Source organism: Pseudorasbora parva, chromosome 2 (genome assembly GCF_024679245.1).
Source record: "Pseudorasbora parva isolate DD20220531a chromosome 2, ASM2467924v1, whole genome shotgun sequence".
NCBI classification, from domain to species: domain Eukaryota; kingdom Metazoa; phylum Chordata; class Actinopteri; order Cypriniformes; family Gobionidae; genus Pseudorasbora; species Pseudorasbora parva.
Genome location: NC_090173.1, coordinates 35,794,565 through 35,821,845, shown reverse-complemented (window position 1 = coordinate 35,821,845; position 27,281 = coordinate 35,794,565). Strand labels below are relative to the sequence as shown.

General features: G+C 38.7%; 1 protein-coding gene across 7 annotated transcripts in view; it reads right to left on the bottom strand.

Moving 5' to 3' along the window:
- The window catches only part of LOC137041678 (trinucleotide repeat-containing gene 6A protein-like), an 89,212-nt gene that overhangs the window by 5,021 nt on the left and 56,910 nt on the right, over positions 1–27,281 (bottom strand). For 4 of the 7 annotated variants that reach the window (XM_067418268.1, XM_067418277.1, XM_067418259.1 and 1 more), the window contains exons 4-21: positions 12,076–12,393; positions 11,452–11,499; positions 7,070–9,658; positions 5,966–6,160; positions 5,653–5,813; positions 5,437–5,514; positions 5,269–5,320; positions 5,030–5,157; positions 4,331–4,462; positions 3,506–3,643; positions 3,335–3,409; positions 2,802–3,240; positions 2,078–2,215; positions 1,672–1,833; positions 1,384–1,524; positions 911–1,018; positions 618–827; positions 446–513 (exon numbers count right to left, since the gene is read on the bottom strand). In XM_067418268.1, coding sequence (XP_067274369.1) covers positions 446–513; positions 618–827; positions 911–1,018; positions 1,384–1,524; positions 1,672–1,833; positions 2,078–2,215; positions 2,802–3,240; positions 3,335–3,409; positions 3,506–3,643; positions 4,331–4,462; positions 5,030–5,157; positions 5,269–5,320; positions 5,437–5,514; positions 5,653–5,813; positions 5,966–6,160; positions 7,070–9,658; positions 11,452–11,497 — 4,860 coding nt within the window. In that variant the 5' untranslated portion in view covers positions 11,498–11,499; positions 12,076–12,393. Of the gene's footprint in view, positions 1–445; positions 514–617; positions 828–910; positions 1,019–1,383; positions 1,525–1,671; positions 1,834–2,077; positions 2,216–2,801; positions 3,241–3,334; positions 3,410–3,505; positions 3,644–4,330; positions 4,463–5,029; positions 5,158–5,268; positions 5,321–5,436; positions 5,515–5,652; positions 5,814–5,965; positions 6,161–7,069; positions 9,659–11,451; positions 11,500–12,075; positions 12,394–25,521; positions 25,616–27,281 lie in introns of all 7 variants that reach the window. The other 3 variants (XM_067418278.1, XM_067418249.1, XM_067418288.1) reach the window with 2 other exon arrangements.

Here is a 27,281-nt window from a genome sequence, read left to right as displayed (position 1 = left end):
AATTTACAAAATATCTTCATGGGACATGATCTTTACTTTATATCCTAATGATTTTTGGGATGAAAGAAAAGTCCCAAATTTTTTAAATGTATTGTTGGCTAATGTGACAAATATACATGTGCGACTTGAGATTTGAGGTCCAGGGTCACAAATGATACTCCTTAAATCACCTGGATTCAGTCAGGCATACAGAATAAAGTGCTTGTATGCCTGACAGATATAAGTTTTTCTTTTAAACTTTTAAAAAGTATAAATCAACTGTATTCGTGATTGACAATTCATAAAACCCTAAACTGCAAAATACATTGTTGAAAAATATCTTCATAGTACATTTTCAGTTTTTTCACCCTTCACTAAAAAAAATCATGAGTACAGAAACAGGCAGTGTGAAATGGTATGGACTGTTGGAATAAGTCCATACAGTCCAAATGATTAAACTTCTTACCTGAGGTGTAAGGTTTTTGAGAACAAGCCAATTAGTTCTCCCTGAGCTGCTGTCACCCCAGCTGGAACCTGTGAACAAGAATCATTTCAAGCGTCTCATTTCTTTAAACTCTACAGTACTGACACTGTTATTACAGTTTGTATAGGTGAAAGAGGATATAACTGTGACTAACCAGAGTTGAATCTGGATTCAGAACTACCCCAGCCAGCCAGTCTCAGAGAGCCGTTGTCCCAAGATGAGGGCTGTTTCTGGCCAGTCAGGCCAGGTGGAGGGCGGGACGGAGCAGAGATACCTTTCGAAGGGAGAGGAACCTTCCACAGCTCATGAGCCAAAGAGGTGTTGGTGACTGTACCAGGAGACCATTTGGAGTCACTGTTTCTGGCTGCAGGCAAGAAAACTGACGGTTAATGGAAAGTACTTGAAACATAGACCTGTGTGGCTCAGCCTAAATAGCATGAAACCAACCTGAAGTGCTTTGTGCTGTACTGCTGAGGGAACTATTGTGGTTGGAGGCACGAATGGATGTCCAGGCACTATTTGAAGGCAGCGTGGTGTTAAGTGATGAGGATGGCCCTGAAAGAATATAATTGTTTTATATTTCATTCGTAAAAAAAACACAACACCACCACATACAACTATAATATCACAGTGCCACTCAGTTTGGGTTCTGTAAGATTTTTTTAAATGGTTTGAGCAAAGTTTTGCACCAAGGCTGTATTTATTTTATCACATTTGAGTAAAAACAGAAATAATTTGAAATATTACAATTGAATGTAACTTGTCTATTTTCATATATTTAAAGCTTAAGTTCTAACAGTTACTTTTAATCAATTTATTACATGCGTGCGGAATAAAAATGTCTTTCTTTCAAATCTAACTGACCTCAAACTTATGCACAGTACTTTATAATGACATAGCTGGTTTAACAGATCACTTACCATTGTTCCTGTCCCTGAGGTGATCAACATCCCGGACTGTATTAATGGAGAGATTATTAATCACACTGCCAGGAGTGACAAATGGGTCAGTTTCAGGATCAATGTTTGGATATCCTTTCCAGGGCTCACCAGGACGGAACTCTGCCAAATACACATAAAATGGTGAGCTCATTTATGCACAGTGGCAAAGCACCATGCTCAACCAGCTGAGCTTCTCTGTAATCATTTATTTCAATGAAAGATTTGATTGGAACATGGAAAGCATTAATGAAGCAAATGGGTCTGAACCTGGTGGCCAGTTGACATTGGTGGAACCATGAGGTGATTTGGCACGGCTGGGCCAGCCATCTCCCACAGAACCAGGAGGACTGATGGGAGTGTTACTGGCATTGATGAAGTCATATGGACCAAAGGGTGAGTCTTCAAGCCTCAGGCCAGATGCTATAGCACCTATAATAAAATCATATCCATCAGACTTTTCGATAAGATAAGGACTGCACAACTGACAACAACAACAAAAAAATATTGTTATTCCTAAACAGAAAAAAAGATTCAAACAGAACATTTAGATGCACTAACTGACAAGTCATAATTAAGCACAGTGTTATATATTTGATCATATCATAGCTGTGAAGCTATGACTTAAAAAAAAAAGATTATATAAAAAAGAGATTATAAAAATGGGCAAACTTACCAGATTTGCTGGGGTTTTGATCAAGTGGCGAGTTAACGGAAATATCCATGGCAGTCCACTTCTTCAGACGGGACTGTGGCTCCTTAAATCCAACACTATTAATGTCAAGGTTGCTTACATTCAAGTTTGAGTTCAAACCTAAAGGAATACAATACAATAAATAAAAATCAAACAAAAAAACAAACAAGAAAATGCATATCCTGACAGAAAATGAAGTTAACAACATTTCTGGTATACAAGAATTAACAGCCGCAGTTCTAACAAACAGATCATTACATTACATTACATTTAAATGCACTCAATGTTTTTGATAAATCATAATTTTGAATTAATTTTGTTTTAAATTTGAAATAATTTATTATAGGGATGGCGTCGCAACAACACTTTGGATTTTGTGTGACACTGCTCACACCACTATCACAGTTACATTTGTACCAACACTGATTGGCCAATGCAACAAACAAAAACTTACAAAGTGCACAAAAACTGTGGGAAAGCATATGGTAGATCGACAAGCAAAAACAATCTTATTATAGTCAAGCGGCAGAAATTATAAGTAGAAGCACCATATGTATGCCAGCCAAACATTGGGTTTTCAATTAAATAAAGGCCTGAAATCAAAGGGTTTTGCAACATAGCCAAACAAAGGATATCTTTTTTCCTCCAATACAAAACACAAGATGAAATTTAGCTGGGGACAACAAAATAGATAGACTGTATTCACCTCTTGCTGGCAGAGAGCTGCTGTCAGGACAGAAGTTCTTTCCTACACGAGGGTTGATGGGAGAGCCTGGCACCATGTGGCCATTGCTCAGAGGTGGGGCTAGGAGGCTATGACTTTGACTAATGCCAGCTGGCTGATAGCCTGACATGTCAGAGGCAAACATTGTGTTGGGCTTGGCAGCTTGGTGCAACATAGAGTCAGTCTGGCCTATATTAAGATGGGGAGGACACCCACCTAAAGGGAAATTACTGAACGAGCTCAAGGAACTTTGTTCTTTCTGCAGGTCAGAGGCATTGGGGGGCATGAAGTTCTCCATATAGGACTTGAGGCTAGGTTGGTGCAGTGAGGGTGGCTGAGGGGAAGTCTGCTGCTTCATCAGGGAGGGATCGAGATGGCGAGGAGGCTGGATCATCTGCTGGGACGGACCCAAACCACGACCCTACACATCATCGCAAATGGAAAAATCAGATTTCAAACAAGCCAAGAAAGAAAGAAAGAAACATACATACAACTTGATCCAAAAGATCACAAACCTGCTGTTCCTGTTGCTGGCGGCTGTTGACAGGCATTGCCCTCTGGTTTTGCGCTTTTTGCTGCAAAAGGAGACGCTGCAACCGGAGGAAAAATGTAATATGTATTGCTGGGAACATAGTAACTTATCAGTTAAATATCTTCTAGGCTGTTACATGGAGTGAGATCAATACCTGTAACTGATTAATCTGAGAAAGCTGAGACAGTTGGTTGAGCTGAGACAGCTGGTTCAGCATAGCCACCTGCTGTGGGCCAAACAGAGGGTTCAGACCTCCATTATTGGGAGAGTACTTCAACAGGGGTGGAGGAACCTGTAAAGAGAGATTGTACACATTCATTATGACCATTATTATGAAAAATGTAAATATTAGAGTCATTTTACAAAATTACATTTATACCTTCTTTTTTTAAAGCTACACTGTGTGATATTTTCCCCCATCTAGTGGTGTAAAGGTATATGACCATCAAGTGAATAATAGTTTCTGTTCCTCTCAATTCTGATTTTGTTTTAACTCCTACGGTGGCCGATTTTGTCCAAGATTAACATGGCAACCACCCTTTTCACATTCGACACGGTGCCATCGAGTGTTAAAATGCGAAAGGCGAAGCTTGAATTTACGGGTATGTCCCTCTTTGGCTAATGTACTTTCAAGATGGAGGAGCAACATGGCGACCAGCACTCGAACCCCTCACCCGTATGCATTTTCAATGGCATATTATGAACTTACGAGAATACTTTATTATGTGAAAGTAAATATACATTAATGAGCACATATATTTTTTGAAAGAACTAAGTGTTTTTAGCCAAGAATAAACAAAAAAAGTTACACAGTGTAGCTTTAAATTGCATTTAAAAATGGCAAAGATCACATTTTTTCTAAATTTGTTAATGTATTGATTTCCAGGTGTGGAATCAAACTGGAAAAGTCCTGATACTTCTGGACTGTGGCCACAGAACTTAATCTGAGCTGAGCTTTAGAAACCCAACTTGCCATTACCTGAGAGGGAAGTAGTGGAGGAGGCACTTGGTTGCGTAGACTGGGCTGAGCGGAGTTCAGAGATTGTGCTGGAGGCTGCTGGGCGTTCCGGCCTTGTGCTGCTGCATTACTGACACTGTACATGTTTACATTCTGTGGAGAAACACAAACATGTGAATAATAAGCATCCGGCAGTCCGGTGCATTCACAGCTTCACCAGAAAGAGCAGAAAAAACACTGTGATTGAGGCATTTCCTTGTGAAACAGGAAGTTTGGGCTGGGACATTTCAAATGTCTTGTCTCTTTTTAAAACTTTAAAACAAACTTTTATATGCCCCCTGAGCACAAAAATCTACACATTTTAAATATTTACACCTGTCATGAGATTACTTTACTTTTAGAAGTGCATTAGCATATGACCGCAAATCTAACAGACATTAAAATTAAGCTAAAAGAAATTATAAATGTATATATACATTTATTTATGATATTCAAAGATATCAACAAAAGTTTTTACTTTAAAGCTCTTAACTTCAGGAACACTAATTTGACCAATTCACCATAAAACATACCTTTTTACAATCATAGGGTCTTTGAGTACAATTACTTTCCCATAGAGGGTGCTAAAGCAACCAACAAGCAAAAGTAACAGTCACTGTGTTCAGAGTGAAGGCTGCTACATTGGTGAAGACTGCTACAGGTGACTAGGAAATAACTGACCTTATCCATATAGGGATTACGGTCTATGGGAGAGTCTTTGTGCATCTGGTGACGTGAAGCAGGATTTTTTCCGTACTCTCCCATATTAAGAACATGCTTGTCAACATCCATGCGCTTGTCTGTCATTCCTGCAGAATATAAGATGAATTTATACATTTGACAAAATCATGCTAGTATTCATGGACTGCGACAAACATCACTCAATATCAGCAGTAAAAGAGCATGTGAATGAGACCTACCTCCAGACATATCCATCTTATTGCTCTTCATGGAATCTTCAGCAGAATCCCTCTGTGAAGAGACATGGAAGCGTAATGCTAACTTTGTTTCACAAAGGAGTTGCAATCACCTAATATTTAGTATAAACAGAATTTACTGGAAATTGTAGCAATTAGACTAATCCTTACAGGGTACATGTTGTTGAACTGTTTCACAAACTGATTCATCAATGGAGAATCATCTTGCTTGTTGGGTCCTTTGTTCATCTAAGGAAGAATAGGTTCAGCATAATTAAGCAAGCAGAATGTACACAATTTTGTCACTTGACCTTGCAACAAAACTCTAAATTCAGTGAATGATTTTTTAAGTAGTTCTGCCAAGCTAAATCAGATCTGAATTATTACCTTTAGAGGCATCTTCTTGTAGGACCAGTTTGCAGTTTGGTTCATTTCCTGTGATGGATTGTTGTTCCACATGCCTATTTCAACTTCCACTTCCTCCTCCCCCCAGTGTCCTGCCATAGACATCTCCTCTCCACACCAGTTATCTTGCATAGGTTTAGATCCTAAAAAGATATTCAAATAGAAAAAAAATAATAATACAGAAAGAAGTGGGGGGTAATCATTGAACATAGATTTTTTTCTGGGGGAAAAACAACCAAAAACTGGGTTCAAAATAAATCAAAGGTTATTTGCTCTAATTGGAGATGTGACATACCAGATTTGTACTGTGACTGCTGTCCAACAGCAGCTTTGGCCCAGCTATTGCTCCCTGGCTCTTCCCAGCTGGAACCTGCATCAACAGGCTTTCCCCAAGCAGACGTGCCATTGTCCACACTGACAGGTGGAGCAGCATGCTCACCCCAGGTAGAGGACTCATTTTTTTGTGGCCCAACATATGTCTCTCCCCAACCTGTGAGCAGATAGCAAAAAACAAAAACAAACACTATGACCAAAGTCTAGGAAACAATTTTTATTCTGAACATATGGTGAAGCCAACATGAACACAATTAAACGGTTTAGTGCTATTTTTTGTAAACAAATGAAATCGTCAAAGCAAACAAGAATCAGAAGTGTTGTGTATTAGCTACATGGCAAATAATTTGCATCGAAACATTAAACATTTAACATACTTAAAACAAGGCAATGTTATAGTTTTAAAACTGAAATCTGTTAACAGGAACAATGCAATTAATATTTACAAACAAACTCCAAAGTGGCTTTGGACTGCACTTGCAAACTTTCCAATGACCCAAATCCAACCCTTGCATAAACATGCTTATGTAAGTTTTGTTTACTCTGAAGTCCTTCAAATGGATCAGCATACATTTAACCACTAAGGTTTTTGTACTTTCACCATCCTGCATATGCCCTGAATACCTCCTTCAAAAATAGCCTTGTGCATGTGTGCCCTCCTGCTCAAGTTGCTGCCATATGACTGCACCATCGGTCAGAAATGTAACCCAAGCCTACTTTTCCCTGAGCACAGCTCATCTACAGCCAATTTTAAATTAAGTGGGAACACTATTTGAACATATACCTTCATATTTCCCATTTAGCAAATGACAAAACAAATGAAAAAGCTGCATTTCTACAATGTACATAAATTTCAATGTACTGCATGCATACATTTATATATAGACATGCACACAAATACTCGTTCATAAGTTCAGAGCTTGTTAGTGCAGGAGGTATTAGAGGAAAGAGGTGGGAGGTAAAAAGCACATCTAGAGAAATTCCAAAGGGATGACTGCATGCCTAAAGATAAATATAATGGGTGAGTAATAATTGCCAATGCACTGCAAAAAAGGAAGACACCCACCTGAGCTGCAGTTCTTTTGAGAACTTCTTTCTTCCTTTGGAGCCATGGAACTTTGGGCTTGTGGGGGCTGAGAAACAGCCATGCTATCCTGCTCTCCAGCAGTGTTCTTGTTCCACATATTTACATGGCTGTAGTTATGCTTGTTGGGATCTCCCCATGCTGCAGTACCATCATCGATCTCCATTCTGCGTCTGATGGATTCAGGGGATGGCTCTTCCCATCCAGTGGAGGATTCTTCTTTGGAGGGAGCAGGGATCGGACCCCCCAGCCATCCTGTAGGCTTGTTCTGACTAGGGGCTCCAGTCTGACATGTGTTCCCACTCCTGAAAGTTCCCATCGTGGAATCTTGGGACTTGCCCCATTCTGAAGAGTTGTTCAGTTTTGTGTTGTCGCCCCAAGTAGGGTTGGAGTGGCTTGTTTTGATTGGCTCTCCCCAGGTTTGGTTTTGATTGTTGGTCTTCGGTGGGTCTCCCCATCCTGTGGTTGGACCACTCTGGTCAGGAGTATTACTGTTGCCTCCATTGCCACCCCAGGTGTTGCTCGTCCCACAGCGCCCAGGCTCACTCCAGCCGGATACAGAACGGTCGCTGTCGCTGTCCCAGCCCCCTGAACCAGTTTTCTGGGACTCTCCCCAATGGTTTCCCTTTGAGTTATCTCTGCCCCATCCCTCTCCAGCAGATGGGCCACTCCATCCTTGCTTTGCCTTCGGCGCATTATTCCAAGAGGACTTCTCATCCTTGCTGCTATTCCATGAGGAACTGCCCTTGTTCATTGTAACAGAAGGGGCATCCTCCCATTCACTTTGCCCAACTGGGCCTTTGGTTTCTCCCCAGCCAGTTGACGGTTTTGATTCAGACCACCCAGACACTGAAGAATCGCTACTTTTGTTGGTGCTGCTTCCATCTCCCCACCCACCTGAGTTAGATGCCTGAGGGGGGGCACTGCCCCAGCCTGTCTGTTCATTTCCTTTCTTTTTATCTGAGCTTGTAACATCCCAGGCAGTGTTCTGGCGGACTGGAGTTTGTCCCCACCCAGTGTTGGACAGCACCCTGGGGTCCACATCAATTTTAGAGAGAGCTGCACTGATCATCCCCTGCTGATTACCCCTCCTTCGATTGCCACCACGCTGCCCGTCCCTCTCACTTCGACCTCCCGAGCTCTCGCCACTACCTTCACTGCCTGTAGACTTGTTCCACGTGCTGCCTTGCAACGGCTGTCCGGAGCTCCCTATACCAAGAGCATCATCTTCCAATGACTTCCAGCCATTAGTTCCCTTCCTGATTCCATTTGTGCTATCATTGGAATGCTGACTGTTGCTGGGCAAAGTGTTCCACTCCCCGTTTGAGACCTTAGTGCCAGTGTTTGAAGAGGATGAAGAAGAGGAAGAAGAGGATGAGGCACTCACCCAGGGGCGAGGAATCCCAGCTGGACCCACACCATTACCTGCTCCCCAAGAGATACTTTGTGAGGTAGCAGGGGCCGAGTCCCAACCTCCTCCACGACTACCCATCCCGTTATTATTATTATTCTTTAAAGCAGCACTCATAGAGGAGCAGTTGGCTCCAGACTGCATTAGAGTTGCATTCACAGTGTCGCCCACAGCTTGGCCTTTAGGGATGGGACATTTGTCTCCAGAGTAATTAGTGCTGGGCGGAAGGCCCCATGCTGTACCATAAGACACGCTGTTAATTCCCTCACTGTTGCCATGTTGAGAAATGGAAGTGCCATTAGAGACTGGAGAAATAGGGAGCTGAGGGGAGCCCCCTGTACTCATAGGCCAAGCTCGGTGCCCTGGGGGCTGTTCATTCATCTGCATTGAACCTGTAGAGTTTGGTAAACTAGAGGTCATCGTGTTAGTAGTGTTATTTGGTCCATTAAATTCAGTGTTAAGGTTTTGAGGCTGCCCACTTGGAACCTTGTTTGTACCATTGACTTCAGCTTCTGACATATTTTCCTGCAGGCATCCCCAGGTCATCTTAGAGTTGATACTCTGCATGCTGGGTGTCTGACCTATGGTGCTTTGTTGAGTGTTGGTGCCACCATTTCCATTCCCCACCGGCCCATGGGGATTGGGCCCAGTGTTCTGAAGAATGGGCCAGGCACCATGGTTGGCATTTGGGTTCAAAGTGCTTGGATTTATACCTACATTGGTTGAGGAACCTTGGTTACCCCATGCATTTATTTTGCCATGGCTGATTTCTGCCAGCTTGCCACTGGGACCATCCCCGGAGCCTTGACATGTGCTTAGCATTGAGCCGTTGGATACACCCCAAGGACCCTTTACACTCCCATTACCCACATTATTGCTGCCATTTGCAACCATGAAATGAGGACCTTGTCTATTGCCATTGTTGTCACCACAAGTGCTCCCAGATGCCATTATACTAAGATTTTTTTCCGACCCAGAGCTGGAGGCAGAGTCAGCATCCATACATTCTGAGGCTAACTCTGGGTCACTACCCGTGATGGAGGGCCAGGGTCCCTTATCTACAATGACTTTTCCCCAGTTGCTGTTTGAGTCGCTGCAAGGTGATCCAGAGCTCCATGGTGAATTTTCATACTGAGGTTCCAGACCAGCGTGTTCCAAACCTGTGAACACAAAAAAACGGTCAAATCATTTCAGATGACAAACAGAGAAAAAAATAAATCAGGACAGTCTGTTTAGTAAGGACTAAGGATTTGTTCTCTAATCATAGCCAATACAGCCTGGGCATAGCACTTCCTTTTTTATAACTCACAATTTTGGCTTCCACATAGCTACAATAACTTTTGTAACCGGTAAGTTGATGAAAACGTAATGCCAAACTTGCGGTCGTTAACGACTGTTAAAACTCAAAACAAAATGTTAATATAAAAATGACATGCAAATGTCTGACCACACACAGCCACAATACTAACTTTGACAATGTGTTTAATTATTTAAAAAAAAAGATTTCCTGCATTTTTCGCTGGTTTCAAAACACATCACGCTGGATATTACCTGGCATTTATCATAATACTTTAACTGTTATGGTCAGTTCAAGCATTTCTGTTTAGAACAATTAAACTCGATGTGGTTTTTGTTCATGTCTGTTAAGATATCATTTATTGAACAGTTTCCCTGGTCCCTCTAACTCCATACAAATGAAATATCCTTTATTTTTGTATTAACTGTAATACACACAAGGCAAATGTAGTATATAATGTGTTGGAAAAAGTGACATTTGGTATATTTGTCCATTTATGGATTTTGCGACAATGGCTAACTGCCCATAGGCTCTGTCTCTGTCCTGCTGAGGTGCGTCTCACTCAAGCCAGACTGAAACAGTAGTAGAGCTGCCACCATTTTGTAGCAGCAGCATGATCATGCTGCAAGCCAGGATGGAAAAGAAGGAAAAGACACTAAGCATGAAGCGTCTCTGCAAGTTTGCTCATTTTGCTTGGATGCAGCAAGCATGGTGGCAACAAACTCTAACAATAGCACAACTGCGGTGTTGCTTGAAATAAGCATTTTCTGGTAGCTTGCTCTTGCTTTCATATTTTTCTGCAAGATGGCTGCCAAGCTTCCTTGAGCACTGTTCTCTTGCCAAGTCTGAGATCCTTCTCCCCGGCTGTGTTCACAACAGATATGGGAAGACAAAGCAGCACAGACAGTCTCATTGCTGGTTTGTTAAAGAGTGACTCAGTAAAATGGGAGATACTGCTGAAGGTCAATGAAGTAAAGGAAAATTACAGTTACATTAAATTTCATCTCTCCAGGGAAGACAAAAGTAGACTACAAGTCTCTGCTTAGTTGATGTCTCTAAGTTAACGGGATAGAACTACGGATATTCCGCAATCATTCACTCACTCTTATGTCTTTCCAAACCTCTATGGCTTTCTTCTTTTGAACACAAAAAGAGATATTTTGAAAAAAAAATTAAGTCAGTCATGCAAGTTCGGAAACTACAAGGTCACTAAATGACGACATCCATTCATATTTTTTGACAAATTATCCCTTTAAGTAGACATGGGCACAGTGTACAATCTCTTACTTACAATGCAAGAACTAATTCAGAAAAAAGTGTCCACTTTGAAACAGTTGGCAGCACTACTAGTCTGGTCTTATATAACATGAAAAAACACAGATTTGGCAGGGAACAAGGAAAGTCAGTCTACTTAAGCCAACACATTATAATAATTCTTACAAGATTTTCTTGAAGAAATGGCTAAATTTAGGACAGAATCAAAGCTACCCATCGAAACCCTTAGCATGTACCACAGAGATAATGGCAAGAACTTGCAATCTACCTAAACACAAACTGATGAACAGGTCTTCAGGTGACTTTTGGACTTGACTTACACACAAAAAACAAAAATGGTAAACATTAGCACATGGTGAGGAAAAAGAAATATTGAGTCACCTGTTTGGTTAGGGGAGTGGCTGACAGAATCCCGAATGGGAGCCATGCCTATGAAACGGAGGAAAACGGTGAGGACAAACTGCTAAATGAAGCAGCAAAATTGGTCACAACACCAATGAAAAGTTAACACGCTAAAACTATGTAACATTATTACTTATTTCTACAGCAAATTACCAAGGACAATTACAATTCAACACTGCTACTATTTACAGGTGAATCCATTAGCTTGACTACTGTACTCAACTTTAATTTAGTGCTTGACTAATACATGTTTTTTCAGTGGCAGATGTACATGCCAATATCTAGTGCAATAATTGCATTACAAAAAACAAAGCCTTTTTTGGCAAGGCTCTCATTTTGCAACAGACATTTTAGACAATGCTTACAATCTGAAAACAATTTATCAACGTGACTAATAAAATATAAAAGACGAAACATTCAACAGATACATTTTGGTTTTTTATATATAAACCATACTCTATAAACACATATGTCCATGTAAACTTAACCAACATGTTTTTTGCAGCCTGAAACGCCTAATCACCAATGGCTAACTTTAAACATACATATCAGCACCACTGGCTGATCCGTAATCAACAAGGTCATTTTGTGCACCAGTTGTACCTGAGAGGTGGCTTTGGGCGCAGTGTAGGACAGACCTCTCAGTTGTAAGCTCCCCTGGCTGGCTAGAGTTGAGCTGCACTTGAGTTCCCAGGGTGGCAGCAAGGACCGCGAGGGATTGCCCACGCTTCAACAGCTGTTTCTGTTTGTGCTGACAGAGATGCGGCGGAACTTCACAGAGCGGGTACCGAGGCAGGGCTTGGGGCTGGCCGCTGGCTGGGGCCCTCTTGGCATTGCTGATGGCGCAGGTTACAGTGGAGGTGCTGCTGTTCTAATTGGCAGACTGAGGCTGGCTGAAACTGGACTTGATATGTTCTGGCACTGTAATCAAAACAATAACAGATATTAAAATCTATCCAAACCCCAATATTTTCATTTCACACAACTCTGAACAATTTAAAGCAACATTTAATTTAATATTTCAGCTTGTTAATAATACCCAAAGAAACCTTTCCTTTGTGGAATTTTCCTGACCAAGAGATGTAAAAACTGTCATAAGTGTAAAAAATAATATGAAAATAAAAAAACACTCTTAAGGCCAATAATCTAAACAAAACAGTATTCAAGAGATTACATTTTCAACATAGCTTGCTTGAACACAGCAGTTCCATAGATATTCATGGTTACTGTGTTAAATCCAACAATCCACTTTATTTTGATGATGGCCCCTCTACACTGGCTGAATAATTGAGGGAAACGTAATAACTTTCTGTAATGTTGCTAAAATATTATAGACTTGTGGCTACTATTATACATTTTTTTAATTTTTGTCACAGTCTAGCAGTTTAATACAATCTTGCATACCTATCAGAAACTGCAACAGATAGTGGGTTGTGTAAAATGCAGTGAAAACTCAAGACTCTCCATTAGAGTCATAGTCCATATAAACAATTGCTATGTAGGTCACAATTTACGACATCTGGGTTCACTAAAACAATATTTTCATTGAGACATTTCCACCATTTACGACTTAATTATTTTCACTATCAACCATCAGCCGATTGTTTAAAAACACCCGATGATCAGGGCAGATTACATAATTTAAATAAAAATGTGGCAGACAAATGTGGCAGACTGCAACTCGGTATGTGTGAAGAAAATGTTTTGTGTTAAATTTAAGAATGTCAAAGTTAGCACGGAAATAATGCATTGGCAGTTAACAAATAGCGATGTTAAAGCAGGCTCAATTTTTCCCGACAACCCCCTACGATGCAAGTAAATCATTCAAGAGTTGTTGTCACCAACTGTCGAGTCCGAGTCGAGTCCAAGTCAAGTCAAGTCAAGTCACCATTACCTGAGTTCGAGTCCGAGTCGAGGCTCAAGTCCCGTGTTCGAGTCCAATTTATAATATTTTAAATTATCATTTATTTCTAATATGACGATTCATTATCAAAGTTGGAAACAGTTTTGCTGCTTAATATTTTATCATAACCTGTGATACTTTGATGAATAAAGTTTTAAAAAAAAGAAAAAAAGAAGCAGCAAATGTTTTAAAAATAGAACTTTTTGTAACAACAATATACACTACTGGTCAGTAATTTGGGGTCAGTCATTATTTTTCTTCTTTGAAATAAATCAATAATTTTATTCAGTGTTAAATTGATAAAAGTGACAGTAAAGGAGATTTATATTATTTGAAAATATGTTTTTATTTTGAATAATTCTTTTGAGCCTTTTATTCATCAAAGATATTAGGCAGCAGAACTGTTTCCAACACTCATAGAAAATCAGAATATTATAATGATCTTGTGAAGGATCATGATCACTGAAGACTAGAGGAATGATCCTGAAAATCCAGCTTTGATCACAGAAATAAATAATAATTTAAAGTATAATAAATTGAAAACAAAATATTTTAAATTGTAAAAATATATCAATATTAAAAAAAAAAAACTGTATTTTTGTCAAATAAATGCAGGCTTGATGAGCAGAAGAAACTTCTTTCAAAAACATTACAGTAATGTGTCCAACCTTTGGCCTGGAGTGTATGTAGGCAAATACATTTGAAAGGATTGTTTATTGCTGCATCCATAGACATAGACAGTGTATTTTACAAACTATAAATGTATTATTTTGCTATACATTATATGTATTTAAAGGTCCCATTCTTCGCGTGTTTTCGAAGCTTTGATTATGTTTACAGTGTGTAATATAACGAGTTCATGTTTCGCGTGTAAAAAAAAAACAGTATTTTTCACACAATTTAGTTATTTGTATACCGCTGTTTCCTCTGTCCTAAAAACGGCCTGATGATTTCATTGTTCTATGAAGTCCCTCCTTCAGAAACACGTAACGAGTTCTGATTAGGCCAGCGCTTCCCGCGCTGTGATTGGACAGCAGCTTAGTGCACTTTGCCCGGAAAGGTCCCGCCTCTTAGGGTAGATATGCGCGCTCAATGTTATTGCAAAAATGTCTATAGTGCCTTATCAATTTGAGCCAGAATCAGACCCGGAGAATATATAAGAGGATCGATTACAACCTGCTCAGGAAAGACTTTTGCTGGATGTTTCAGAATGGTAAGCTATTCAGTAGTTTAAACTGATCATTACAAACACCAACAATCGATGGTGTCTGAATGAATTACTAAACTTTTATGTGCAAAATTTTTCGGATTAGTTTCAATTACCTTTTAACGTTAGTTAACAAAGCTAAACAGCGTTGCACTTTGTGTCACGAGTTACATAAACTGTTAAACGGACCAACTTAAATAATAAAATACACTTACCGGTTGTGCACCATAAACAACGCCGTCTCCAGACAAAGAGGGAACTGCGTCATCTTTTAAGAATAATCTTTCTGCGAATCCGGCATTAAACTGATTGAGATTGAGGAAGCAGTCCTCAGCAAAATGTGCTGCACATAGTTTTAAATTGTGATTATAATTTTCCGGAACCGAGTTAACCATAAACTGTAGCCATTGATCTCGTACATCGTCCGTGGGAAGGCCAAACAAAGGTGATTTGACTCCGGGATGAAAATAACAGCGTTTCAATGGCATGGCGGACAACACACTCTACAAAAACAACGCTTCCTATTCTCGACCTGCGAGAGCAAAAGGACAACCAATTTGCGTGTTCTTGTGGGCGGAGGGTTCGTCAACAAACGGTTTTAGTTGCGTCATTAAAGCAGTAAGTGCAGGGGTGTAGTCCAAACCGGCCGTTCACTGTAGGGTTTGAAAGGGAACTTCTGTTAAATAAAATATCTCGCTTGGCATTGAACTTTGAGCTTTATCATTTTACAGGTATTATTTATGCTCTAACAGCAACATTACACACTCACTAAAGTTTGAAAAATGGAATCGCAAAGAATGGGACCTATAAATATCTGAATGAAATCTAAAACATAAGCGGGATAAAGCGCTGAGCCTGTCTGTCTTTGGCTCAACGCCAGCCATTGCAAAAAGCATAGTTTGAATCTGGCAGTTATGTCCTGTCACTGTACGTAGACATCGTCGACGTCTGATGCCAAATAGGCAGACATCGCCCAACCCTAGCTTCCTCTGTTTATTATCATATATGCATTAGTCAATAATAGTTTCTACATTTTCCTAATGACAACATTTAGACCACGAATAATGCAGGAAAATGCGGCGTAAAGTGAGTGACATCAGTGAGTGTGTTGTCAAGCAAGGAGAGTGAGCGGCAGCAGTGTCTGTGAGGGAAAAAAAGATCACGGTTCATGGCTGGTCTTGGAGCCCGAAACAGGAAAAGTGTAACATCTTATAACAAATTTTATAACCTATTTAGTCAGAAACAACGTAATTCATTTGATGAATCCTCAAGTCCGATTTTATATATCCTTGAGACTCCAGTCCAAGTACGAGTCATCAGTCCTCGAGTCTAAGTCGAGTCACGAGTCCAGAGAACGAAGTCTTGAGTACTCCATCACTGAATCACTCGCATTTGTGACTAAATATACACTCTGGTCAATTAAATAATGTATATCAGAACGCAGTCAAGAGGGAGACAATTAATATTCAGCAGAAAAACAATCTAGCTGAATTATCTGCTGTTGGACACTAAATTTAGGTTTAAAAATCAACATGTAATTCAATATCGGCATTGATAGCCGATTGGTGGAACAATTGGTTATTGGCAAAAATCAATACTGATAGTTTTTCCGGTTTGCATCCGTTGCAGGAGCATCTGAGAAGAGTGTGCTGTAATTACACAGTAGCCTACGAGAGCGCTGAGAAGGGTCTGCTGGAATTATATAGCACAAGAGCGGCCTCTAGAGGCCAAATAAAAAGCTATCACTGACATTGTTTACATTAAAGGTGTCCTAGAATGAAGAAATGAATTAACCTTGCCATAGTGAAATAATAAGAGTTCAGTACATGGACATCACATACTGTGAGTCTCAAACACTGTTGCATCCTACTTCTTATGTAAATCTCATAAATCAAAAAATCAACAGAAAAAAAAGTGCTTCTCAACATAAACCCAACCATGACGTAAGCGTTGGGGATCATTTATATAAACGCTAGTGTTGTCACGATACCAAAATTATGACTACGATACCAGACTAAAATATCGATACTAAATCGATACCAAAGTTAAAAAAAAAAGATAAAAAGATAAGATGCTTAATATGACAACAGAACTTGTTATTATTCATTGTTATTTTTTTACTAAAAATCCATGTTGCCAGCATGTTCCTTAGGGTTGGGCATCGTTTTGATTTGAACAATTATTGATCAATTACTATTAAAATGATCTCATACATTTTTGTGATCTCAATGCATTTTTTACAATGGGGTAATTGTGTTGCAATAGCTTACACACAGCACAAGAAAGCTTGATTTCGAATGGTAAATTGAATTTAAAAAGACGAGTAAACAGTAATAAAATAAGAACAAATAAACAGATAAACAACACACTAACACTAACACACTGTCATGAGGAAACAAGCCCAGCAGAACGCACGTTCGCCGTGCTCAAAGGTTAACCTAGCTGAGTGAGAATATGCTGGTGTCTGTCAACTCGCTTTCGGTCAGAGAGGAGAGCGCAGCTGGTATCGATACTGTAAAAACTGAGAATTGTATCGTTTCAGATATTCCAGTATCGATATATATCGAAATATCGATATTTTTGACAACACTAATACACGCCCCCAACATTTGCATCTGTCCAACAAGCCGTATCTACTGATGGTAAACAAGACACTCAAAGATAGCAAAAACGGCTTTCATGACACATGGTTGAGGTTTATTATAATCAGATACCACAACAAATCATTCGTTTGTTTTGCCCATTCCAAGCAAGCTTCACTCAGCGTCTTAAACTGAAGAAAGCGGCAACCATATTCCTGCAAGCAGGAAGTAATTTATCCACTTATTGACTGTTTAAACATTTTCTGATTGAATTAAAAGTTTCTTAGAGAGACAGTAGTGTCTAGATAACGCAAGACGCTAGTACAGTAACAATAGGAAACTCCAAGTACCATACAAAACTAAATAGTGTGTCTAATGATAAAGGTTTATATTATTTTGTATTACAAAATATAACCATAGATACTTTGATCGTTCACTCGATCCTTCTAGCAAATGTCACCTTTTCCACCATATAGGTTAAAATGATAGTCAATGGAGATTGATAAAATGGAGCTTACTTGTTTATTGGTGTTTTCAGATCGTCCGTGCGCGAGAGAGAGCTCGCGTGCATATGGTTGCCAGATTGGACATGTTTAGGTACAACACCGGATGCATACAGGGTTCTTTTAACAGAAAAGCTCTGTTTGGGGGATTTAATTAATGAAATCGGGCAACTGCACAAACGCAAGCTCTTTCTCGAGCGTGGATGATCTGAAAACACCAATAAACAAGTAGGCTGCATTTTATCAATCTCCATTTGAGATGTTTTGCTTAGTTTCATTTAGTCGGTCTGTGTTCTGTCAGGATGGTCAGGACTTACGAGCCGTTTTACTGAACTGCTGTGAGCAGCTGAAATAAGCCAATCAGAGCAGAGCTCAACATTAATATTCATGACTCTTCCAAATAAGGCAAAAACAGAGCCTTACATCCTAGGGACAGTTTCTAGTGTTGTACATGGACCTGTAAAACTGTATCTGGACAAATTTTCCCCTTAAATAGGCCACATACCCTCTATGTAGATATCAGAGAACAATTTAACATTGTTTCAAATCATTCTAGGGCACCTTTAACATGTGAGGCTGCGAGCTGACACATCTGACACGCGTTTAAAACACAGAAAGGGAAATGGTATGAAAATAGAACACTTCAGTACTTGTTGCCAAATCATTATAATGCTTTAGCAGGGAAAGAACAGCAGTATGTATGTACTTTGTCGTCAAGGCTGACAGGATGCTAACATTAGCAGTAACTAGGGCTGCACGATTAATCGAAATCGAACCGCAATCGCGATTTGGCTTGTGAGCGATTATGAAAGCTCAAATATTGCGATTTTAATTAATTAAATAAATGCCCAGTGTGTTAGCGAAGAGCGGCTCTGTGATAAACGCTGCTCCATCTGAAAGACGCTTATAACGTGCGTTTGAAAAAGCAACAAGATTCAAATATCTTCAGAAACTAGTGAAGCGTTCATAAACCTGTTCAACAAAAGACAACGTTTAATAACATCTTTTACCTCACTTTATATCGTCAGTCGAGTGTGTGTGAGCTGATGTGGCTTCTCATCAGTGTGAGGCAGACGATTATTTTATAGCATTCTATAGCCGTGTTTCCACCACAGGAACTTTACCCAGGAACCAGGAACTTTGGGTGGTATTCGGTGTGTTTAGACCGCAGGAACCAGGGTCTAAATTAAGTTCCGGGTAAATATTTCCCCCTCCAAACGGCCCTGCTCGCGGGGGTAGTACTTTTTCAAAGTTCAGGAACTTTCGAGGGCGGGACTTGGGCGCTGAACATGCTGATTGGCTTAGCTCACGCAGCCTTTTATTTCAACAGGCATTTTTAAAAGTCTTTTGCGAGGTTCGGTCTACGTTCAGTAAATATCAGTCTTGCTCTCTGTCTGATGGTGCGCGTTCGTCTAAGCCATCTCACGTTCAATGTCCGTAATAGCTGATAATAATATACATTGTCATTTTAAATCTAGCTTTACAAGCTTTCTGAATATGCTGCTGAATCTGCATATTAGTGCTCTTTCTGTCGTTGTTAATTACCTCTTAGTAAACCTATACATAACCAGCAAAAGCAGCACAGCTTGAATCTCTTCCATACTCGTTATTAATTTTTTTTTACCATGTAAACGACCTGACTGATTACTTTTAAGTGTGCATCCTTACATGACGAGACAGCACGCGCTCATGTTGACAAGAGAGGAAAGCTCATTTTTCTGAGGGGTAAACTTTTTATTTCGTAAGTTATGAAGATAATGTTGGAGTAATGACACAGCGTATATTGCCCCAGGCAGTTTTTACTTTAACTTTTTTTTCTGAGATAATTATTACACTTTACAACAAATAAATAGCTTATATAATGCCATTAAGAGTTGCTATGGCCTCAGTTAACACATTCCAGCTGCTGGAGAAAACAGCGTTGACATTTTTGATGCGGCAGACAAACTGCATGTGACAAAATGATTGTGATTGAAAGTCATCACATGTAAACACCAGATCGGTTTAGATAACGTCTCAGTCGCGCGCAGTCCTACATCACCGGACTAATTTCCCTAATCTTCTCGGAACTTAAGATCGCGGTTGAAACGCAGACAGCTGCAGGTCTGGGGGGGAGAAAAGTTCCTGTAAAAAAGTTCCTGGTACAAATTGTTCCGGGTAATTTTGGTGGAAACGGGGCTTATCTCAATCAGCACTGCATTATAATACACTTTATTATTATGAAAATACCCTTGAAGAACTCAAATACACCACATTTTGCTGCAGTTGTGTTTGTCTTCATGTTTAATCAAAGCGTCTCTATCTTCGGTTTACACCGCGTTAGCTTCACATCAGGGATTTCCTGAAAATTAACGTCAATTACTTCAATTACTACATAAATGTGTGATGTCTAGGTTATAGCTAAAGAAACATTTATTTGTAATATTTTAATGCTTTAGTTATTTTTCTGTGGATTTTTTTCTGTTAGAACTTATTTTAATATATTCATAATTACATATGCAATTTAGCACATTTTCATGGTTCATTACTTTTAAAAAAAAATATCTTGTAATAAAGTTCTGTTTTACTTAGAGTTATGTTTTATCCAGTATCTATTTAAAAAACGATCGACTGATTATCGGCAAGTGTGGTCCAACCTAGTTATCAGTAAAATCTACTATCGGTCGACTTCTAATACAAATGTAAGACATTTCTTATAGCCTATTTAAATAAGAAATGGCATTAACAAGTTACTAAATGCTTAAATTAACCTTGGATATATATTATAGTAGAACCATTTTTTGGCGTATCAATTAGCATTTGCATAACCACACAAATACCATGAAGCAAAACTATAGTTAATTTGTGGTTACCATGGAATAACTACACTGTTAAAAAAAAAAAAAAAAATCAGGCCTTACTTGATCCATTTGATCAGCCTGTAATTTTCTAGTGACTGATCTCATGTAAATGTTTTCAGTTGGCCAAATTTAATTATTTATGAATTTAATTTAATTTACAAAAATTCAATTTGGCCAACTAAAAACTATAAAAATGTAGCTCTGATCAGTCACCAGAAGATTTTTTTTCTTCAGAAGGACAGCATAGGGCAGGATGAGGAATAGTGATTGGTCAAAATAAAAATAGGGCTTTTTATCCAATTAATAAAATAAAAATAAAATAAAAAACATGGCCATTATTAAACAAATCCTTAGTTGCAGCACTACTTAAGAGGTTTACTCTGTCAAGTTCAAGTTAAAGGGTTAGTTCACTTTAAAATGAAAATTCTGTCTTCCTTTACTCACCCTCAGGTTGTTTCATACCTGTATGAATTTCTTTCTTCAGCTGAACACAAGGTAGGGCTGTCAAAATTGCTCAAAAATGACGTTCGAATATTCCCTCGAAAACAAACACGAATATTCGAACTATTCAAACATCTGGGCACGCATTTTGTCAATGACACGCATTACGTCAGTAAGAGGCCAAATTAATACAAAGATACATTAACTACTTTTATAGGTAGTCTATTTAAGTTTATACATATTTGACAACGTATTACTTACACAAAAACAAATAGATTGTTATTATAAATTATATAATTATATATAATTATTATATATAAATTAACTAATGGCCAAGACCGCAGACCTCTCTCTCTCTCACCCTCACTGTGGATAACGGTTTAAATGAACAAACTTTGAGTGCTGATCAAGAGTTTTGTGCAAACAATTTAAGGTCGCAAGACTTGCGACTCTTGTCCCAAATATAGCAGGCTTCATTCAGTGATTGAAACAAATATTATTAATATTAATTGGAGTTTTACAGCATATTGAGCGCTCCGAGCGAGCTGTGGTGTGGTAAACATGGAACTTTTCACCGACTTGGTAAATAATCACACCAGTGAAAGCAGTGCATTTATCCTTTATTCATGCAATATCTTTTCAGTCAGTACAGTAGCCTACATTTTAGTAATGTTTCTGTTTAACGTTAAATAAAATGAGGGATGGTATGCTAACTGTACCTTACATAGCTTGCATATAACTATCTCGCGGCTCAACAATTTTACCTCCTACCGAACAAAATCCAACGTACTTCCAGAGATGGCTTTTTAGATTATGGAGTTAAAATCTCTTTCTCTGCTGCGGTCGAGTTGGGCTCTACACTTTCTGCCATCTTCCCTGCAAGACGCGTCTACTTTCAGCACTGACAGTGCGACTCCTCTGACCTGTCCCTGAACCGCCATTTGCGCGCTCACTCGCAAAGCAGACAGCCACGCCTCCACTAACACGGCGGAGGATTTTTTCCCGCCTTTTTTTTAAAAAATTCGAATATTAATTTTCACCTTCGAAATTCATTTTTTAAAAACTATTCGAATATATATTGGAATTTAGAATATTCGTTGACAGCCCTAACACAAGGGAAGATATTTTGAAGAATATCAGTAACCAAACAGTTAACTGGAGCCATTGACTTCCATAGTAGGAAAAAAAAATACTATGGAAGTCAATGGCTCCAGTTAACTGTTTGGTCACTGACATTCTTCAAAATATCTTCCCGTGTGTTCAGCTGAAGAAAGAAATTCATACAGGTTTGAAACAACCTGAGGGTGAGTAAAGGATGACAGAATTTTCATTTTTAAGGGAACTATCCCTTTATATTCATGAACCCAACAGCTCATCAATCCTTAGTTGTTGTATATTATTAGTAGTAGAATTAGTAATAGTAGTAGCAGTAGTAGTAGTAGTAGCTTTCAATAATATTTTTAATTTTTTTTACAAAAAAAACTGAATACCCAACAATAATCTAACCACCACCAATATTCCTAAATTAAATAAAAGAAACATGCATTCATACTTGTTAACCAGTTTTAGTCTAATTATTAAAGTTATATCATTAAATAGTGCTTGATCATCACAATAACAATGCCTGATTGACTGATGTTACAAGTGTGCATTCTTACATTTCAAAAGCTGTGCCATTTTACAAAGAGCTATATATAAAAATAAAAAAATAAAAAAATAAATTGTACTAGCCAATACTATGCAATTACGTTGAAAAGATGTTCGTAAAAATGTTTTAAACGATAAACTGACACAAAGACATTTGAATATGTGTATATGGTCCTTTCACACATTTGTAAACACTGACTACTTAAGTGTGACCTTATCAACGTAATTGTGTATTAGGCGATGTCACGAACGTGCCTCTCAGAACACAGCAAGGCTAGCATTTGTGCTTATAAAACGTTAACTTATCAATTTTTTGTTTTAATGACCGAACATTTCGCTATATTCATGGTGTTGTTTAAAACCCTTTGAAGCTGCACTGAAACTATCATTTGGACCTTGATCTGTTTAAAGTCCTAGCCTGGATGCCAGCTGAACTCAGCCCCGCCCACAACATTTTTCGGTCGGGCAGTTCGGTCTGGCCTTGCTCCATAGAGGAGTAATTATCTCCAAACAGAAACAGTTCGGACCAATGAAATCATCAGGGCGGGCTTTAGAAGATGACGTACAGATGCTCAACAGTAGCGTAATCATGCACGTCATCAAAGGGGCTTGGATTATATTTGTTTGAATCCTAAACGGAGAGCTTGTTTGTATATGCATTTACTTTCACAATTTTGCCTGCAAGGTAGCCTGCAAAAATTCACACTCATGGGTCTATATAATCACATAATAGTCGCTTCAACCCGCGGACATAGAAAACAACCCGCGGGGGGGAAAAATGCGGACTTGGCAACACAGTGCAGTTGAACTATGAACTATGTTGACATTTGACAATGCATCGCTTCGTTGCTCTGATTGGTTGTAGGTCTGTCCAATTGATGTCTTTCCTGGTTCGGTTGAAACACGCCTCATAATCACAGCCCAATGGAGCAGTTTCAGACTCATATTCTGACTAGAATTCAGTATGACCACGTCAGGCTATTGAAGTCCATTTTATGGAGCAAAATGATGGAATGTTTATCAAAAACTTTCATTTATTTTTGACTGAAGAAAAAGACATGGAGGTGAGTAAATTATCAGCAAAAGTTCATTTAAAAGTGAACTAAACCTTTAAGTTGTCTGATAATACTGGGCTTTAGGGGGCAGATGCATTGATACTCAAAACCACGATCAGCAATGCAGCAACTTGGTGACATCATATAATTAAAAAAAAGACACTGACGAAAACCTTGACGAATTTTCAGACCTTCGCAAGGAAATAGCCAAGCGACCAAAACACCACAAAAGTTGTGATAACCAAAATGTGCACTGCAATTATTGATATTTATTTCACGCTGTAACTGGTATGAAGGCGGAAACAGAAGATCAGTTCACGTGCGCTCTGCATTGCTGCTTCTCGAGCTGTGCCAGTGTGATCTTACGCCACAGCGCCAAATGGTATTTATGTTTTTGACTTTCGTAATAAAATGGACAATTTGAAATCTGAGACAGTGTCATATCCATAATAACAAAGCACAACGATTATTGCGATTTAATGGATGAGGGTGCGCTACAATGTTCTTTTCATTCATCTGAAAACAAGATGACTAATCGATTCTTGGTTGATAAAATGAAAATCGATTAAAATCAAGAAGTCTATTTTTTATCCAGTTCTATTAACAATTCATTGAAATGTTATATTTGATGCAGATTGGTTCATGACCGCATTAATGATCTGCATAGTTATCCACATCAAGCCACTCCCATAATTTCTGTCACCATTCAAATGAATGCACAGCTCAGATTAACTGTACAGCATGCGTGTAAGATGGCAATTAAATTACAAACAAATTATATCAAATAAATCTATCAGTAAAAACTGACTGTGTCTATAGCATTATAATCTACACAACATTAACATAATTTGTAAGATATTTTAAATTATTTAAGTTTTACGGATCTGTTGCTATGACAGCAAGTCCAGAATGAGCTTCGAACATCCAAATAATCCAAGATCAAGAGAAACCGTCAACAATCAAATCCAGTTACCCGAGATGGCGACCTACGAAGAACAAGCACAGGGTATAAAGCTATTCAAAACACTCAATGATCGTAATTAACATAAAAATAAAATAAAAAACACAATTATAATTTCAAGGGAATAATTTGCATGTCATAATTGTGCAGTCCTACTGTACATAAAGACAAGCGTTTATGAAAATTATTCATGCAGTCTCGTGACGCTTTTGTTTTTGATAGATCTTTGATTTTGAAAAATATTGTTATGCTAATGCTAATACCATGATACTGATTACTATATGCACCATCATATTTGGATGCCATTGCAGAATTTCAAAAAATACTATGGTAGGTGTCCTAAAAAAAAACCTTGGCATTACCATGACGCATTTTGGTACAAGTATATCATTCGTAAGAATAAAAATAAGCAATGCATTTGGATTTCAATTGCTCTATAAATTCTTTTCATGCACTCAGGTAGGAAAACCTACAGTTCAAAACAGCGGAGTCAAAATCACTAACAAGTAGATTAACAGTTCACCACCACTGCACATTCAGCTTCTTAACACTGTACCCTCAGCTCAACTGTTCGCAATATCCAGCAGTTTGTTCATGGACATTGTTTTGGCTGTGGAATTTCCTCTTTAGGAATGATCTCATAGAGCAACAATTCAGTTTCACATTTAAAAAAAAAAAAAGTTGAATGCTTTATAAACAGAAACTGTCCCGACTTTTCCAGAGCAGGTCCAACACACAGTCTAGAACCGGGAGCTACCAATAAACTGACAAGTATAATATATTAATTCCTCTCACATCACAACAGCCGTGAACATTTTACAAATGCAGCAATTTAACAAGAAAAGAGAATAGAAGAACTCAAAATACAAAGTGCAACATTTGTAGTGCATTAACAAAGCTTAAACTCTACCTTCAAGTAATACAGGATTAGATCACAGCTTTCTTTTCCTCTCCTCTCCAGTTTTACCAGAAGCCTTCAAAAGACATCCAGCTTTGTTCCTTCTCTTTGCATTTCATAAGAAAAAAAAAGAAAAGGAAAAAAATTGGAGGGGCATGGTGTCATTTTACTGCTCGAGTTGAAACTCCTGCCAGCTCCTCCTGCTGCATTTAGTGGGGGCTCTGTGAGGGGGAACTTTTTTGGGGGCTTTCATTTTTTTTAAAGTCTGCTTTATCACTTGAATGTTTTTGTGGAGGAGTTCAAAAAGGAAACAAAGGTGTGAAATAACACTGCAACCATACAACAGGGCTGTTTTCTTAGGGGCAACTTCCTGTTCAGACAGCTTCGACTCGCTTGTTGTGGAATGACAACTGTCAGGAAGTGAGGTGGTCACGTTGCAACAAGCAGACTACCATGCAGATATGTTGCACTGCAACAACCAGTGGCGTATTCAAATGGCAAACCTTTATGACTACAGAATTATAGACAGTATGAAATCTTTCCGGTTTGATGCAGTATCAGAAGGCATCTTTCCAGGAACACTAAAAATACTAGTTTATTTATTTCTTCACTGCTGAAATGCAATATCAAAAGCTGAATCACGTGGAGACAAAATTAAATATAAATTACAATAATAAAGTGTTTCTCTTCAACATTCCCCCCAAAAAGTTGCAGACATGATCAGGTCTGCCATTTGTCTTAAAATTACAAGTATGCTGAACAGGTCTCGACATGAAACAGCTTTCCATATTTGGTGCCAGCTATGTCAGTAATCTATAACTATTAGAGCCAAAAAGACATGGTACTATCTTTCAGATGTCTGAAGTTTTGCTTTTGGCATTTTTAAGTCATTTTCCAGCCTTGATGACTTAATGCAGGCCATATTTGCCAGAGGCTCTTCCTTGCATGCAAACATATTTTGCATGGTCATTGCTAAGCAACAGCTAGGCGATTTAGTCACCAACACACTAAACCTTCTTCGCAAACACAGACGCTACAAATCATTTCTTGAAGGGTTTTCCATTGTCTGACACTGTAGGTTTTGCTTTATAAAAATAAATAAAAAAAAAGAACATGCTAAACTTTTGACTTTGTCATAGACTAAGATGTTCAAAATGAGAGGTGCAAGGAAAAACAGGAAGGTCTGGGATGCGTTTCAACATTTTAGATGAGGAATAAATAGTTTCCAGCTGGTATTTTTTTGGATGAATAAGTCATGTAATAAGGAATAAATTTAACTGCAAGTGAAAGTTTATAATCTAGTCAAAATAAAAAATTAAAAAGGAGCAGAATATTGTTTTGCACACAGCAGAGTTGACTCAGGCAACTTTATTGCCCAAATATTACTCTGTATCATGAAGAAGACAAGGACATCTGGGCCAACAGATAAGTAAAAAGTCACCCGGGGTAACCAGGGAGGGGTGGGTACTGGAAACATGATATTTGCTGTGCAAATCTCTGAGCAGCAGCACATTGCCCAGATACCGGATGAAGTAGATGCAGTATTTACCGCACAATACTTGACTTTTAAAGAGGGTTTGAAAAAAGCCATGTTCATTGCATTAACTGTAATAATTTCTACACATTTACACTTTTTACTTTCTTTTGGCAAGACCACAGACTTCTCCAAGGAGAGCATTTAGTCGCTGTTACCAGACTGAATGGAGTGTCAGTCACACCACTGGCCTTAAGCTACTGTGAGAGTGAAGACAAGGTCAAGAGATAAAGACCTG